Here is a 17,656-nt window from a genome sequence, read left to right as displayed (position 1 = left end):
TTTTGAGATGCTTCCGTACATACGCATCTGAAGTTGTATTCATTTCTTGCTTTGCCTCGAGAATAAGCTCAGTAGGAGGAAACGTATTGTCTTTATAACTATCCTGTAAAACTTCAACAGGAATCACTAGCAAGTCTTCCATTTTCTTTCTCAACATCATTCAAGTATTTTGCTTGTTTTGAACCTCGCAAAGCCTGGATTGGGGGTTAAAAAAGGAAATATGCTGCTGTTAGGTGTCTCTCCTAGTGGCAGGATGCAACCTGGCTACTTGCTTTGTACTAATTCTTCAGAAAGGCTAAACTCAACTCGAGCATGGTACCTGATCGGTTGGGTTTGTGCTTGTTTGCCTTACCTACTACTCAAGCCAGTTCATGAGGGTATTGGATGTTTTACTTACTGATTTGTGAAACAAACTCAAGGCATTTACCTCTTTGGGTTATAGGAATGTGGATACTGATCTATAATATTTAAAATATTTCCCTGGCTATGTTTGGCAATCATTCAGTCCCACCTAGCATTTGGAGCATAATCTTTCAGTTGTTACTCAAGCACTTTAGAGCGTTTTATTGCCTAAATGTATTTGTGTCTCTCTTTTCATGAACGCATACGTTTGCTTTTCCCCTTTTCTCTCCCCCTAAAATGTTATTAATCAGACTAATGTGGTATAAAAACTGCAGAATTCTGAGGAAAACTATTTCTGCAGAACAAACTGTATTTTTAATGTCAGTTCACGGCAGGATATCCCATATAGAATTGTTACGGTATCTTGGCACCGCAATTGATATGCTTAATAATTGTCAGTATGAGTTTGGGTCTCTTTGATGTTTGATTATTGCATTTAAAGGTACATTATAAGGTAGAATACATTTGCTTTCATATGCATAAAACCCACAACCTTCCCATTCAAAATGCATTTATTTTAACTCTGTTTAGCATTCACTGAATCTGTGGTTATTTTTCTTTTGAAAATGTATTTATTGTCTTATTTCAAGATTGAATTATATTTAGTTGCTACCCCAAAATGTAACATTGCAAAGAATAGTAAGAATGATTGCCTGTAATATATTATTATAAGCAGTCTAAACTGCCAAAACAAAATAGCCGTTTAATAAGATCCTTTTTGAAAGGAGCCCTGTGAATGTTCCATGCTAACTGAAGTTACCACAAACTCTATATTTTTTTAAAATGTTTCCTATTAAAGGATCGTATTTTATTACATATGAAAGCCAATCAGTGGCATCTCTCTCCCTCTCCTTGTCAGTCCTTGCTATCTTTGTGGACGTTCAGATCACTGTCGTCTGAGACCTGGAGAAGACACTATATGTGTTGTCAAAGGCCTTATCCAAAAGGTAGCACATTAGAGATGTATCTCAGGAGGAGGAAGGATTTTATCAAAAAGCCTGGCCCTTAGGTAGTGTCTTTCAGCAGAGGACCTGCTATTCTGACTTTCCTTGTTCTCACTTTGCAACTGAAAGAAACTGAAGAGAAAGGAAACCGAGGCGACTTGTCTGCATGCCTGCAGCAGGGCTGAAGTGCGAGGCGTTCCACCACGAGGTGTCAAGTTGCTGCACAGGAAAACTTTGGAGCAACTTAAAAGGAGGGAATGCCAATATCCACTCAAGAGAGTCAGAGCTTGTCTTATGCGCAGAATTTGTAATGCTGTGGTATAACACAGGAAGCTCTTGAAAATAGGTAGGGAGCATTTTGTAATGGTAATTAATAATGATGCTTACTATTTATCTTAAGACTCGTTAACTATAGCAGGCCTGGTGTATTCTGATATGGGTTCAGGAGTGGCTGTCTGGCGCATCAGTCCCAATGCTCAAAAAATTTTCCGCACTTACCATCGGAGCACAGCAATTGCATATATTAACAAATACTTGCAAGATGCTTTGGTAATGTTAAAGAACTTGGCACAAAGTGAAGAGTTAGCAAATCTAATGCTTTGAGGACTACTTTAATCTGATTATATAGACTTTGTACTTGGGGTCAACCTTTGAAAAAGGTAGCAGCGTAAAGTTGAAGATACAATGCAGACTTTAAATAATGGGGATGGAAAACTGTTTTGTCCCTTTAGTTTTTAGGGTGTAGGATGTTTTAACATTCCATTCTTCCGTAATATTTCTTTTAGTTCATCTACTTAATTCCACTGCAGTCCATGTCCTTTTTATGAAAATATATATTCAATATACCACAATCTATGGAGGAAACAGCATAGAAACCAGAGCTCAATTGAATTCTCCCTGAGATCCTGCTGCTGAATACTTGACTCATCAGCTGATCTTTTTGCCTGAGGTTTTTTCATCTGTAACTATTTGGTAGCTTTAATCACTTAGTAACCATTCACTGGAAATACACAAATGAAAGTAGCTTGCTATTATCTTCATATGTTGTAAAATGGGGTGGCAATAATTTAAAGAAGAGTTGATACTAGATTGCTGTTTAGCACAGTGAATCTGTAAGTACAGCCAGCCTCTTTCCTTGCCCTCCGTGAAAGTAAAAGCTACTCTAGGAAGATTAGGTTACTTATCTGCAGAAAATGCCAGACCTATAGTCTACTTGAAATGAATGCAGTCATGATTTATTATGATTATTTTGTATGAATTTTGTGCATGAGTAGTGTTTTATTCCCACAAAGGAAAGTACTGAATGCTGATGGAGTTGTTGAACGGATAACCTGATGCTTGCTTTTCTCTCTTAAAAGCACACGAAAGAAATGGGAAGGCCGCAAACTCCTTTGAAAGAAACAACCTTGGAGCCATGGACTCAACCACAGGTAGGCTGGAACAACTTTTCTGATTATCTCCTCTGGCAGTGATTTCTGTAAGTCTTAATTGAATCAAGCAATTTGGGGCTCTAAAGGAACACTGCAACATGTAGCTGTGTGGTTCTTGACATCGCATGTCAAAACAATTTCTTTCAGTGTTTTGCTCTTAGGACCATTTGTACCATTCTTTTTCAGTTAAACTCTTGATCAGATTTGTTTTTTTTTTTTTTTTTCTTCTTCTTCCCAAGGTAGAAATGCCAGCATTATCTTAACCTCAGTTTGTGTTACTTATGTGCTTAGGATTTTGCAAAACTTTTACAGTGTTATATTGCTCTGTTCTTACGGTATATCACTAACTCAGGTCAAAATTAGTGGCAAGAACAAAGCTAGTTTGGAGTGGTGTGTCAAGAAACTGAGAATTTTCTGGTATAGAAATTAAATTTGTAGAGTGTTATTTTGAAGGGAAGGTCTGAAATACCAACCTCTTGCATCATCAGGATCTATCAAAAAAGGAAGCGGTACTTAGTCGTGCAAAAAGAGAAATGGAGACGCTTGTGTGATATTTACCTGCCTTAACACAAAGCATCTTAGTTGTGTGGGCTTTGCATTTGTGTGCTTATCTGAGCAAATCAGTTGCTACAGATCGCTTACACATAGGAATCCAGACCAGTTCTTGCTATTTATTCCCTGTGTGTCCATGTACTGTCCTGTGTGTCCAGGTACTGTCCTGTACCTTGAGCTATGAGGATTCTGGGGTGATGGAGGGAAGGCAAGAGCCAGTTCACAGCCCCTTAGTAGCTGAGGTGGAAGTGGATGTTGCTGTTTTAGGGGTAGGATTGGGACTGTGTAAAAGGGAGATGTGGAGCAGAGTGGTGATCAGGTAGGGCCAGAAAGAGCAGTCAGGCTTCCTTTGCAGCTTCTGCCAGGGGAAGGTAGCTGTGAGAGCATTTTTCCCTCAGTAGGTACCATCTTGGTCGTTCATAACCGCAGTGCCTCTTCCGGATGGAAGCAGCACTCACCTCTGCTTTGCAGGGTTCGCTTGGTGTTAGTGCCGGCCGGGATCTATGTCGGCCCTCTCCAAGCCGAGAGGATGCTGTCGTAGCCGTCTGCCTAGTTGGGCTGTGCAGAGGGCTGGTCTTTGGCGAAGAGGGAGAGGACGAGGCAGGGGCGGCACCCGCATCTGTACTTGCGGTGCGACTGTAGTCTACGTGGGCTCTGCATGGTGTCCTTAGCCTGCAAGCACTCTGCCCAAGAAATGCTTGCCTATTTAGTTAGTCTCTAGTGCTTACAAACTAAATATATATGGAAATCCTGGAACTCATGCTTATTTTAGAGGCATATTTACTCTGAAAGCGTGTGGCAAATGCAGTATTTGCATTTAGAAGCAGAAATAAAAAACGCACATCTCTAGTATTGCTAACTTCATCAATACTTGAGTGTGGTTTTTCATTAGTTGTGATGCTGACTGTGCAGGCTTTTTTGGTAAAAGCTATGGAGCTGATTACAATGTGATAGCATTACTGGTAGTTTTAAAAGGTGAATTCTTCACTGCGGTCACACATACATGGTGTCCCTGCCCGTGTCCCTCTGCATACGGGAAGGTGACAGTGCCCATAAACACGCAAGTCTTGGGCTGTAGGGAAATCCCTCAACTGTCCCTGCAAAACGTAGGATCTTAGGTCCTCGCTGAAGGAGCGGTGCCCTGATGTAGCCTGCGCCCTGGCCAGGTCCCGCACAGCGAGACACAGAGCTCCTCTAAGCGGGCAGTTGCCGGCGGCAGCGGTGAAGCGTGCTGTCGCCTGTGTCCACCATCGCGGGTGGCTGCGCGGGGCCGCAGGCGCCGGCTGCGCTCGTAGCTGCGACGGGCAGTCGCTCCTGGTATCCTGGTACGCGGGCGCGCAGCTGCCGAGGAAGGCGTGCCGGTCGGGCCGCCGCTGCCGATCGCTCGCGAGTCGCCCCGGGCTGCTCCTGGCCCCCTGTTTGCAGCGTGGGGCAGAGCGCGGAGGTGGAGAGCTCGGAGTCGGGGCCGCGGTCCGGTTCGTCGGCCAGCAGGAGCGGGTGGTGGCTCCTGAGCTGCGAGCGGAGGAGACGCCGTGGATGACGCGCGGGGGCCGCTGTGCGTGGCCGGGGTCGGCGAGACTCGGCGTCAAAGAAATAGCGTCTGCGACTGTCCCAGCGCAGGAGAGTCTCTGTTCTCGCTGGACGTGTGCACGTTCACCGTGTTACCTGGTCAGTTCTGACAGCAGCATTCGTGCTACTTTGTTGTAGCCATACAGATTAAAATATGCAAAATATTATTGTCACTGCTATTCACTTTTTTTTTTTGGGGGGGGGGGAGACTGTTGCTTTAAAAAAATACATACGAAGAATCTGACACCTGTATGCTTCTTTGTTTTGTGGGGAGAAGAAATGTAATCAACAAAATCAAAAACTGCTGGAACCATTATTGTAGCAGAAAATTAAATTAGTTGCTAATTCTTCCATGGATGTGATTCTGGCTCCTGCAAATCCCTCCTTAGATATTTTGTATAAAGTGAGTAAAAATTCATGGCATGGATAAAGGCTTTGTCTATTTTATGAGCAACAGGCAAATGATCCAAATGGTGCCCATAAAGCAAATGGTTCCCAGCTCTGAAAGGAGGAGGAATATATTTAAAATCCACTGGAACGAACTGTGACTAAAAACAACTTCTGTTTACAAGAAAGTGCTGTTTATAAGACAGTGTGTTTTTTGGTCCTTTCCTAAAGGGAGACACTCACCCCTTTGTCTACTTAATAATAATAAAAAAACATTACATTTTCTTGGGCTCCTTACTACATGTTCAATGCTCAGAGTTGCTTTGGGATACATTTTTATCAACAGAGTGGAAAAAAAAATAGCTGAGAGCACAGCTTCAGTGTTCAGGGCCAAACAGCCAGTGAAGCAAGAAGTAGCACATCTGTCCCCTAACGGCTGGGAAGCGAGAAGCTGATACCTATTAGCGGTTGGACAATTTCACACAGAGGCTTTAGTTGGAGGAGGAGGAACTGGTGCTTTTTATGAGGAAGGAGGGAAAATGCTGTAGGTCTCACGGTCTGTCATAGTCCTGGTTTCTGCTATTTGTTTGGGTTTCATCTTGCAGAAGAAGCCAAGACAAATTTGAAACTGAACTGTCCAGTTACAGGAAAAGTAGAGAACTATAGTGGTTTATCAGGCTAATTTTTATTCTGTGGCTCCCCCTCCTTTTTTTTTCTGCTGTGATTTAATTAACTAAAGAAATATTTCTGTAATAAATTAAAGAAATAGGACATTGCCAAAGTGGGAATCTTTTCCTGGCTATGCCTTTTAACTTGCAGTTTTTTGCATCTCTTTACGGGAACCTAGTGAATAGAAACTGATGATACTGTCTGGAAAGTGAAGTATGAGACACTTGTTCTGCGTGATCTCTGGCTGATAAATCCGGGACATGACTTTTCCAGATAAGGAACATGTGTGGTAGTAGATGCCCAAATAGGCTTGTCATTGGTTTACAAGCTTTATTTAAATGGTAAAATACCATCTGTTTCTGTGGTTATGGTGAGTTTTTTTTTTTTTTTTTTTTTTTTTTTTTTTTTTTTTTTTTTTTTTTTGCTGCTTTGCCTGATTAAACATTTAGCTGATAAACCCTGTCAAGGCTGCTCAGAGCTACTGCAGTGAAGAACACCTATTTATAGGCTCTGTTTTTAGGGTCAGTTTGACACAGGACATTTTAAAGTCAAGTTAATTGTTTAATGATTGTTTCAATTTTTGAAGTTTGACATCATTTTAAAATGTGAATTTTATATGCTAATGTCCTGAAATAATATTGATCCAGACTATTCTGATTCAGAACCAAATTGCTTTATTTTCCCAAATTGCATGCAGGGTGACTACAGCAAGAAAAAAAATAAAGATTTACCAAAATCAGGAACAAGAGCAATGCTTAAGGTTATGTAGCATAGAACTGCAGCAGTGGCAAGTAGGCAATTTTGTCAGCACGGCAAATACAGTAAAAGTTTCACTATTCAGTTGCGGAATGTTTTTATGATTTAAAGCTGTTTTATTCTGACTCTTATGTCACTAGATCTATTCAGAATCTAAAGTACTGTATGCAAGCGATTCCTAAAGGTTTTTGACAGCAAAAATGAGAGAAGGTGGTGGCATTAGAGCTGTAGCTTTTTATTTGCTTATTAATTCAAACGGCTACAGATGCTTAAATTAATGGCTAAAAGCATATAGTTATTCCAATTTTCCTGGCCCAAATCTAGCATAATAGCTTTAATGAACACATTAATTTAGCCCCTTTCCTCACGTTTTTCCTCCCTATCAAATGCTGTGTAGTTAACATTGTCATTAGAAACCCAGGGAAAGATGATCCTGAAGGTTTATATCTTCTCTTTGTAGCTCTTTGTGAGGGTTAATATTCAGGGATTGAGATTTGTTAATCTCAGGTAATGCAAATCTATGTGTTTTACAAATAACCAACATGTACCAGTATGGTTATATTACCACCTGGTGTTATGAGCGCAACTGGCATGAGCAATAAGATGCAGAGCAAGTGTGTAACCATTTCTGCCTGAGAGGCAGAAGAGAAGTTACTTGTTTCTTCTTTTTCTTGTATACTTTTGGGTTCTTTGTGTGTAGTGGAAAGTCTTTTTTAGGAAACAGAATTACTTTTTATGGAAAGGCAAAAACACTCAGACTGCAACCTAATTACAAATGATAGAGTGCAGTATTTTTTCTGCTCAATTTTAAAGAATCACTTTATAATCTTGGAACAGTGGATAACAACATCACTAATCCAATATTTTAACAGTAAATACGTTTGATGATGGGAATTGCTACACTAATCTTGTATCCCTCCACAGTATAGTTAAGAAATCCACAGGGGGTTTTACTAATCAGTTTTTGTAAAGTAAATCAAGTCATGTAATTCTTGTTGGCTCTAATGCCTTGCGATTGCAGGCAGAGCCGCGTGCCTGCCTTTTTCATCCGTTTTGTGCCCTAATCCGCAGCCAAGCCTTCCCCTCCGATGTGTGGGAGAAGGGGCTTTGGGAAGGAAGAGGGTCCCCGTCCCTGCTGACAGGGTCTGGCTGGTGGTGGCCGAGGTTGAAGTTCGCCCCGCTGCCGTCGCGGGCCGCGGCGCCTCTGCCTCCTCCCAGGAGGAGAAGACCTTCCAACAGCAAATACTGCCTGGCCACACTCACGGCTGTTCCAGTACGCGTGGGTTAAGCTGCTTAATTTAGACCCCGATTTTACTGGGCAGTGTGATATTTTGCGGTGTGGCTTGTGCCCTTCTCGTGTTCTACAAAACCATCAATGTTAAAATGATTTCCTATTTTTATTTTTAACTTAGAAACAATAGGATGTTTTACGGCAGGGAAAAAGGCTGACCTCCATGGTTAATTCTCTCAGGATGAGTACCTAATGAGAATTCTGTACTGGGGTTGAACTGCACGCTTTGTTCTCGCAGTTTGCGAAAACTGACTTATTTTCCGTACAACCCTGGTGCGCTCTGTTTGCTGAGCTCACGTGGCAGCCTGTAGGATCCGGAATCGGTGCGGGTCGCAGGAAAGGGGAGCTCCGTTTCTGACTCACTCTGTTAAGCTGACGTATAAATCAGTCACCTAAATAGACTTCTGCAGTCTAAGTATACTCTGGTTATATTTAGTTTTAGAGAGTCCGTACACTCAATTCTGTTTTATTTGATACCATCATAAATAAAAAAAAAAGAGGAGTTAGGCTTCTAAATGCAATTATATTTGACCACATAAATATTTGAAGTGGTTTTGAGCAGTCCAGTCTTAAAGACCTGCTCTTGTGCCTCTGAGAACGGAGGCCTTGCAAGCGAGAAGCTGCTGGGAGCAGTCACTCATTTTGGTCTGCGGTGAGTACCAAGAGGAATGAAATAAGATTTTACTGAGAAACTTGAGAAGAAACACAGTAATTTTGGCACATGAAAAATAATTATAATGGAGTACCCAAATAATAGATACCCCAAAAAGCATTTAATCTTTCTGGCACCAGGCAGAGTGACTATGAAGCGTGTGCAGCGTGTGGCTCTGCCTTCTCTCGGGTATCAGAGCTGTTTCGCCTTAGCTGTGCCCCCAAGGAAGGGTGTATAAGGTAGTCGTAACATCTTACCATAATGATGTGGCTGCAAATCAGGATACAGTTCTGCAGAGTGACTTAATGGAAAGGCAACTTATTAATTGGAAAATGAGCACTAATCATTTCTGATCTAGAAACTGAAGTCGTGATTTTTCCTCGATCGTTCTGTTTGACATGGAGTACAAAAATACCAGTAGGCCAGACGTGAAACAACACGTCAGTATATAGTGCGACTGTGTTCTGGGTTCATTCAATTGTAAATGATAATTTCAAGATGTTTTTATTTAATTGTAAACTGTGAATTAAAGGAAGAGGGATGTGGGTGAATTTGGGGGTAAATATATATATATTGCCTAAGAGTTGTTTCTCAGGTAACAACTACAGTTATTTTTCAGGATTAAAAAGTATTGGAATACTTCCTATTTTTTTTCTGATTTGCATATTACTAATTTGCATTAGACCCAGGAGATTGTTGATGGCATTGATTACCCTTTAGATGAAATGCTAGAAAAGATATTTATCGATAAGAACTTTTTAATATGTATGGTGTGTTTGGGGTTTTGTGATTCTTGTTTTGTTTTTTAGTCCAAATTTGCTATTGTATAAGAATGTTGGAAGTTAGTAGCTGATGTTACTCAAAAGTCATTCAGTGAAAATGGAACACATGATATCAGGGTCTTCTGAGAGCAATGATTTTGCTATTAATTTCAACGGGGGAGACCACTATAAAGCCAAAATACTTTTGGTTTAGCTCTCCATTTTTCAGACCAGCCTTAATTCTATGCTCAAAACATTCCATTTAAGCTAAGCTACAATTCTGCTTGGAGTTTATTAAAATGAATGAGAACTCTAGAGAGACTTTCTGTACAGTTTGCCATGGTGTGTTTTCAGGCATTTAGCTCTGCAGGAGCTCCTTCCTTCCGAGTTTGTACCTTTAGGGTGGCCACTTGTACGCTCAGCTAGGTCAGATTTTGCCATGGATTTCCAGAACTCAAATATCAGAGCTGCCAAGTGGGAAATTGGGCAACAGTAAAGGTTTCTAGTCCTTAGTACATTTAAATATTTAAATCTTTTTAATCCATTCGCTCAGACTCTGAAGAACATCTTTTCTGTTTTGTCCACCGTGGCACCTATGGTGTCTGCCTGATTTTGGTAGTTCCCGCTCTTCAGCATCCTCTTGCTTCTGACACGTCAGAGCTTTTACCGCAGGCTCGAGCCGCGGTGCCAGTGAGCGAAGAAGGGTTATCGGCGGAAGGCCTGCTCAGCTGTGCAGCGCTACCTGGCCGCTCGGCCGGCGGCTGCGCAAACAGGCGGCCCCGGGAAGCAGCCTGGCAGCGTGCAGCCTCCCGAAGCTGGGGGGAGGAGGCCCCCCTGAGAGCAGGGACTTGATTTATTCTCCACTGCTGTATGTTGCGTTGGATGAGATGGGTTATTCAACAGTGAGATATCCAATGACACTGATGAAAAAGTGTGGACAGACAGCTCCTCTTTTATCTTGTAAGAAGCTGGAAAGCCCTGTCAGCGTTTAAGTAAATCACCAAGGGCTGGCTTTCAGAAAATGCAGATGAGATCTTCAAGGTGCTCGGCTGCGGGGCGGGGGTCTCCTCAGCAAGGCGTTCCTCGCGACGGTATTTCTTCTGACATCACTCCCGTCTGGCGAGGAAGCGGAGACGTGCCCGTTATTTAGGAGCAGGCACTGAGTAACAAAATCATTAAGTTGCACTGGACTGTAACATGCTTGCTCTGAGCTGTGTTCAGCGTGCATAAATCTTAAAAGGGAAAACATAAACAAGACATGAGTCATAGAGGTGTCAGTTTTTCCAGTGTCCAGTCTGATGCCCCTCAGAGCAGTTAACTGCAATATAAGGCCACATTGTGCCTAGGAACAAGAACAGCCTCTTAACTGCTGTGGCTGACTGATGTATTTATGCATCTTGGAATAAAAGGCAGTCTGAAATATGAAGGAGTAGTCTGAAAAGCTTTGGAAAGTGTGAGCATAGTAAAGAATTTCTGATCTCGCAGTTAAAATCTTAAAAATGGTATTGGCTTCAGACTGGACCTTTGCATGAAGAGTGCCTGAACAAGGGAATACGTGCCTTCAGAAGCGCTGGCTTTTAACCTCCTGTGTTTTTCTAGGAGAACATGCTTTTCATACCGAAATAAGGTAACTAAAATCTCTAGGCCATCTACCCTATTCTGTCAAGCAGCCACAAAAGCCACAAACTTGACTTTGATGATGGAAGCTAGTTTTTCAGTACTGTTACTTCTATGTATGAACTCATTCATTTGGAGGTCTCAATACTCTTTCATACTGTTATGAATACAAATTCTATAAAATGATTCGGGGGGGGAGGGGGAGGGTTGTTTATGAAGTTAAACTAGGACTAATGTCATTAGAAAGGAAAACCAGGCTCCAGAGACTAGAATTTAGTGCGGCAGACCAAGATTGCAGTTTGGAAAATGATGACCAAAATATTACTATATTTTGTATTCACTTTGATATTCCTCTTTACTTGTGTGGTACTTGGAAAGGTATAGTAAAAATATTTGTTGTACTTTATGCTGTTTTTTTAACCCTACAAGTACTAGAAGTAGCTCAGAAACAGAAAGGAATTAATACTGCGCGCACTGTGACAGTGGTTGGTATTTGTAGCTTTCATCCCTGAAGAGATTCATATTCTACTGCTTCATTTTTAGACCCATACGTTTTTACCAGTGAAACGCACCACGTTACAAAGTACAGTGCTACTATGAGGCTGTAATATGGATGGCGGAAACTACAGAGCATGAGAAACTGTGCAATTTTAGGCAATTTGTCATGCTCTCTGCTTGTTTTGCTGTTGTCCCTCAGGATTTTATTCTAAATTCCTCTCCGCTTTTGAGCAAACACTCAGTCAGCTTGCCAAAGCATTTACTCCTGTTGCAACCATTTGTGGAAACATCCTCTCCTGAGTTGCCTCCAATCAGATATTGTAATGGCCAAGATTTTAGCTCTAGGTGCTTGTTTTTGGAGATGTTCAGGGCAGCATCCTCCTAATGCAAATCATTAACAATTTCCTAAATATTTCCAGTATGGGAAAGGTTTTAGTACTAGGTTGCTTATCTGATAATGAGTCTGCTGTTCAGATAATGTGATAAGATCATCTTTATTCTGTATGTTTAATGTAGAATAGAATATAGAATATTTGCTGGAGGTCCTAGGACAGCTTTACAGGTATTAATATGCACACTGGCTTGGGGCACCTAATCCCTGGTTTTAATTGGAAAGAAACACAAGCAAACCTGCTGGGACGCTGACCGACTAGAGCTCCTGAAGCGCGAGGTGGGCTTCACCTGCCCCGCAGCTCAGATGTACGTGTTCTGCTCGTGGTGTTTGCTGCTAGCTTTGCCTCGGGGATAATAGCCAGCACCGATGCAGCAATGTGCATTATAGAGTGTTTTGATGTGGATTCAGCTAATAGGTCAAACCCATCATTTTGCTGTGTGTCACTTCGCACTTGTGCTTCATTGCCTAGCCAAGCTTCCTACAGACGAAAGGGCCGTTTTCGCAGATAGGTAGTGGACCATGCCTTTAATCAGCATAACCATGCTGAAAAAATCTCATAGGGGAAATTTGGCTGTTCTGCTGTTAACTGACTTCATACAAATGAGTCAAAGTATAAAATTACTAGTTATAATTTCATGTATTGTTTTGTGGAAGAAAAGGAAGAAACTATGCTTCAAAGCTGTGGGGGGTTATTTTTTTCAAAGAAAGCTTTGATGTGGATCTTTTTTAAAAGAAAAGAAATAAAGTTTTCTAAAGTACCTCTGTATAATCAAAGGTGAAAAATGTGCTTGTTTGTCTGTTACCATGTATTTCATTGGCTTTTCCTAGCTCATTTCTGCTGTTTTTCCTTATTGACAATAGTAAAACCTGATCTTTGTAGTGATCCTCTGGCACATGTAAGTTATAGCTTTCTCCTTCCAGATTTTATTTTTAAAAATACATTTCTTTGGTTTTGAACTTTACAGATCACTTGTCAAGATCCACAAAGCTTCTGTTAACCACAGTGGATTCTCACTGTTTGTATCTGCCAATTCCGTTTTTCTGTTCAACAGCTTTTGTCTAAGGTGATGTGATAAGGCATTTATTCTCAGTGAGAAAAGGCTATGGAGCCTTTCTAATTCTGATAGTTTTTTCTTTAACTGCTTTCATATATATATACCTAACATGAGGATATTTGTCTGTGAAATGAAAGTCTGTGGTGACGATGCTTTTTGATCTATTTCATTCTCTCTGTTTCAGGATTTGAAAGACATTTAACACAAAAAGCATGCAAGCTCCTCTTTTTTTTTTTTTTTTTAAGAGAATTGAGAACAGTGCAGTTGTATTTGGTTCATTTTGTTCTGTGTTTTTTGTTTTCAAAACATTGCTAAAATGGTAGACTTCTGGATTTGGCAGTTTTGTAGCAGCTTGATAAAAATAATACAATCACTGTTTTATCTTGCTTCTTTCAGATATGCTTCCTTCAAAACTGCCTCTTTCTTTTATATATGTGGAAATCTAAGTGCTGTCTGTTCACAAGCTCTGCCAAGTTGAGCATTTGAGAGAAAGTAAACAATATGGTTGGAAAAGTGGTTAGCAAGCATTGCGTTTAGTCGAAGGAAGAGAGAGATGCCACTTTATTATACAAGGGCTCACTTAATGGAAAAATAGTGTTTTCACATTAGAAAGAATGAAGTGTTTTTGCTAACTATTGTAAAATAAGCCAGTCATGCTTGACAACTCTCTATTCATGCAACTTTTCTATCAGGTTTCTCATAGCACTTTTCCTGAGTGAGGAAAATAAGATTTTTGGCCCTAGATTAGAACATGAACAGATACAGATAAGGAGCAAGTCCTCATGCTGCAGCTACCTAGAGGGACCTGAGAACTTCTTGTGAGAGCTCAGAGAGGTGCTGTTATTGCAGTCTTTTTCTACATATTCCTCAAATATTGATTTGATTGCTAGTGATATTTATTTGGTGGGCTACACACCCATTAATGATACTTTAGAAAATGATCTTCAAACCCTGGCAGGTTTTAGTTTCTGCGGACAGGCATGATTTAACTCTGCTGATTTTCAAGTAACCTGTTTATCACTGCTGTCTTCACCAAACCGCTGAACAACAGTGGGGCAGAAGGTGGCTCAAAGATTATCTTCCTAGAGATGAGGTGGAGCTTCAGTCTGAGCAGTATTTTAAAAGGTTTTTTTTAATGCAGTTTTCTAGAAGTAGAAAGATTGATGTAGCAGGATTTCTTTCTCGTTTCTGTGCTGATCCTGTGCACATTGTAACTCCCCTTTTGCGACCCTAAGTTTCAAATTTATGAGTATCTTGCTGTTGTGCCTGGGTAGCAGAATTGCACTGGCTTTGAGGCCTTTGTCAAGGTAAAGAAAGGAAGAAAAGTATTTCAAAAAAAATATGTGGCAGGAACATCATTTTTATTTTGTGCATTAATGGCAGGTGCCATTACAGAAGCCCCAGACAAAACAGGATTTTCAAGTCCTTTAAATATGTCCTGGATTATTCTCAGCTGTAATAGAAAAAGTGAGTCCTGATTGTGTCAGTAAAGGAAAAACTGATCTTTTCTTTACTGAACTCAGTTTTTGATAACTAAACCAAATATTTTAGGTTTTAGAATGTTTTTAAATAAGAATTTCATCTATGCTTAAACATTTTTGGTTTCTTGCTCAGTTGCATTTTTCTCTTGGTCAAGCATTTCAGTTTGCCTCTGCTGATTCACAAATAGAAGTGGAATAGTTTCAAAAACAATAGATTATGGATTACGGATGAACCTGTACATAGAAAGCTTCTCAATCTTAATCTTCCATATCTAGGAAAAATAGATTTCTGATTTTTATATTGGGAAGACACTATTTCTCATTTTAAATTCACAAAGTTTAATTAGGATGGTGCTAACTTTAAAGACAGTAATTTCTTTAAAGTACAAACTGGCAATTTCTCTGGAGGATCTCAGTGAATGTTCTCAGTCAGAAAGTGTCCCTGAAGGAGGAGTGTGAACTGTTCTTTCTCTCAGCTTCGTGGTTAGCCTTCATATGCGTGCCAGCACCACTGCAGCTAGCTCATTTCCATCATCTCAGTATTGCAATGCACCTGGAATTTAAGAAAGTTGCAACCAGAAAATCTTGAACAGGCACCATAGGTGCAACCTGAAGGTAGGAAATAAAACTGAGAAAAGGCTTCCAAGTTATTACTGCCTTTTAAATTGTGAGTTAGTCCCATGACTTTGTGAAGGCCAGCGGCACCTGTAGCCGTTTCAGGGATTGTTGCTGAGTTGGCTCGCCCTGCTTGACAGCAGGCCGAAGCTCTGTGGGATGACATGCAGCTATAGCTGTGTTTTCCTGAAGAAAAATCTTAGCAGAAGTTGCCATTATTAGCTTTTTTTTTTTGATTTAGAAACCTAGGAATGTCAGTGCCACTATGCACTTGAACTAATGTATTACTGACAGCACTCAGGAATCAATGGTATTGGAGGATGTGGTTTACGTTATCCAGTAGTGCAGTAACATCCTTTGTCAGTAAGAAATTTCCAAGGACACCTCAGTAACAACTTGCTGAAGGAGGGATCCTATTTCTTAAATGAGAGGAGTATAGAAATATTTAAAATGTATTTTAATAACTACCACTTCTATTCCATGATTTTTGTTCCTTCCGTAAGTGAAACTTCCTTGCAAGCCAAAGCTGACGGTAACGACAGTAAGAAGTGCACAGAATAAAGGGAAGGTACAAAACAGATTGCGTAGCATTGTAAACTGAAACAAAATAAACTTGTGTGTGTTACGTGGGAACATACAAATAAAATGTATGTGGCAGCAGACCAAGCAAACATAGCTTCAGAGAATAAATGCTTCTGAATAAGATTGTTTGGGTATGATAGATGTGTTATCAACCTGCTGCAGCTGAAAGCTAAATACATGAGTTGGAGAGAAAAAGAAAAAACCAATTGGACAAAATCAATCATTGGGATGTAGGCTATTAAATGTTGACAAGTGGTAAAGGCTGGTTATACTGCTCTTAAACTTTGGGGATAGCAGAGCACCTCTGAGTAAACTTCAACTCTTTAAATCAAAAATGAAAGTTTGTTGTGTTTTTTCGTGGCATTTTATGTCAGGGGCCAGTATTCTCAGAGAACATTTCACAGTGTGAAATTACTACTTTACTCAGTTCTTTATATTTCTGACCTTGAGATCTGGACCATTACAGTCTCTCTACCTGAGAACAGCAGAGTCAAAAAATGTTTAGATTTTGTAAGAATTAAATATATATTTTTAGTTTAATAATGAGCACTACTCTCTATGAAAAGCGGAAGTCAAGTAGCTGTGTCTTGTTTCATTCTGCAGAGAGTATTACACAACAGATCTCCCCTGCTTGTTCATTTATTTTTCCCTTCTGCAGCCAAAAATTTCACCACACAAGACTGCAAGAAAACCTAAATTTGAAGTGATAAGGAGACAGTACTTCAGACGGTTTAGAATTGCTGTCTTGAAATAACAGAGCTTTCTTAAATTTCCTCTTCCCACGTATGTATTGGACTTCCAGGTTTAGACTACTTAAATTGCTGCAGAAAATGGGGAGGGCCGACAGGCGGCGTGAACCGTGCGGAGACACTAGCAGTACCGCGTTGGCACGTTTCCCGGCGCGTGGGTCGGGCTGCTCTCTTGCCAGCGTTCTGCAGGAGAGTCAAAGGGAGCTAGTAACCCAATTCCGTTGCTCCAGACTGCTGCTGTCCTTTTACCGGTGGCTGGCAAATGCACTTCTTCCTATGCCAGTCCAGTGCTAGAACAGACGGAGCGATGCTGGCTAATGAAGAGCAGGCGTAAGAGGAAGGTTTCACGCCATAGATCGCGATTCCAGGGCCAAGGGGAGCCCTGGGCCAGCTCCTCGTGTCAGGAGGAACGTGTTGCTTTGGGGCCTGGTGAATCCTCTTTTGGATCCTCTGCTGAAGATGTTAGTGCGTTTTACCCGGCACAGTTTGCGATCTGTATGTCTTGAATGGAATTTAAGATATTCTGCAAGACTGCTTAGGGGCTCCCTATTTCAACACTTTCCACTGAATCTGTTAGCTTGTTGTTTTGTTGATGAAAGTTTGTTTTCTTATGCTAATCTGCACTCAAGAAACCCATATTAGCTTTTCTTTCTCTGAGGAGTTTGAGTATGCAAGAGTGAGGAGATTAGCTGCTCAGAAGTTGCTGAAAGGCACAGACAACTGAAAATCTAAACGTTTCTAAAGTTCCTTAGAAATTTTTAGCCTACGTTCTTTAAATTTAGGGAAGTGTGAAAGTTTAAGGGTTTGTTTTACTGGTAAAATCTTTACTTTAAAATAGTCCCTTGGTGTCACGCATGAGATAAATGATGGCTGTGGTTGTTTTGACACTCTGGAGCGTTGCTATATTATGCACTACTTTCCTAAGAGATCTTAAAATTTAACAAGCGGAGGCCAGCGCGAGTGATGAAATGAGGCAGGAGCAGAGCCGTTTCAATTATGCTTTTATTACGTAGCCGTTCTTCGTCGCACACTCCACACTTTGTGTAGTGCTTACTCGGGTACGAAGTGCCTTGTGTGGAGGAAAGGTAGCGCTGATTTTACAACAGTGGACAGTGTGATTTCGACTTGCCTTGAGAGCAAGGCTGTGGCCGTGGCAGCATGAGTAACGCGGGAGGGAGCAGGGGAAGGAGGATGCTCTCGTTAGCTTTAAAGGCTCAAGCCCTCCTTGGAGCATGATAAGATTTGGTAATTC

The 17,656-nt window shown here is 40.9% G+C and overlaps 1 protein-coding gene across 1 annotated transcript in view; it reads left to right on the top strand.

Moving 5' to 3' along the window:
• Window positions 1-2,713: 2,713 nt before the first annotated feature.
• Window positions 2,714-17,656, top strand: part of LOC134145155 (protocadherin-11 X-linked-like) — a 147,749-nt gene continuing 132,806 nt past the window's right edge. The window contains exon 1 of the mRNA XM_062584398.1: window positions 2,714-2,776. Coding sequence (XP_062440382.1) covers window positions 2,717-2,776 — 60 coding nt within the window. The 5' untranslated portion in view covers window positions 2,714-2,716. The remainder of the gene's footprint in view (window positions 2,777-17,656) is intronic.

The sequence above is a fragment of the Rhea pennata genome, chromosome 11 (assembly GCF_028389875.1).
Source record: "Rhea pennata isolate bPtePen1 chromosome 11, bPtePen1.pri, whole genome shotgun sequence".
Taxonomy (NCBI): Eukaryota; Metazoa; Chordata; class Aves; order Rheiformes; family Rheidae; genus Rhea; species Rhea pennata.
The sequence above is the reverse complement of the archived record's forward strand: the minus strand, read 5'-3'. Positions and strand labels throughout refer to the sequence as shown.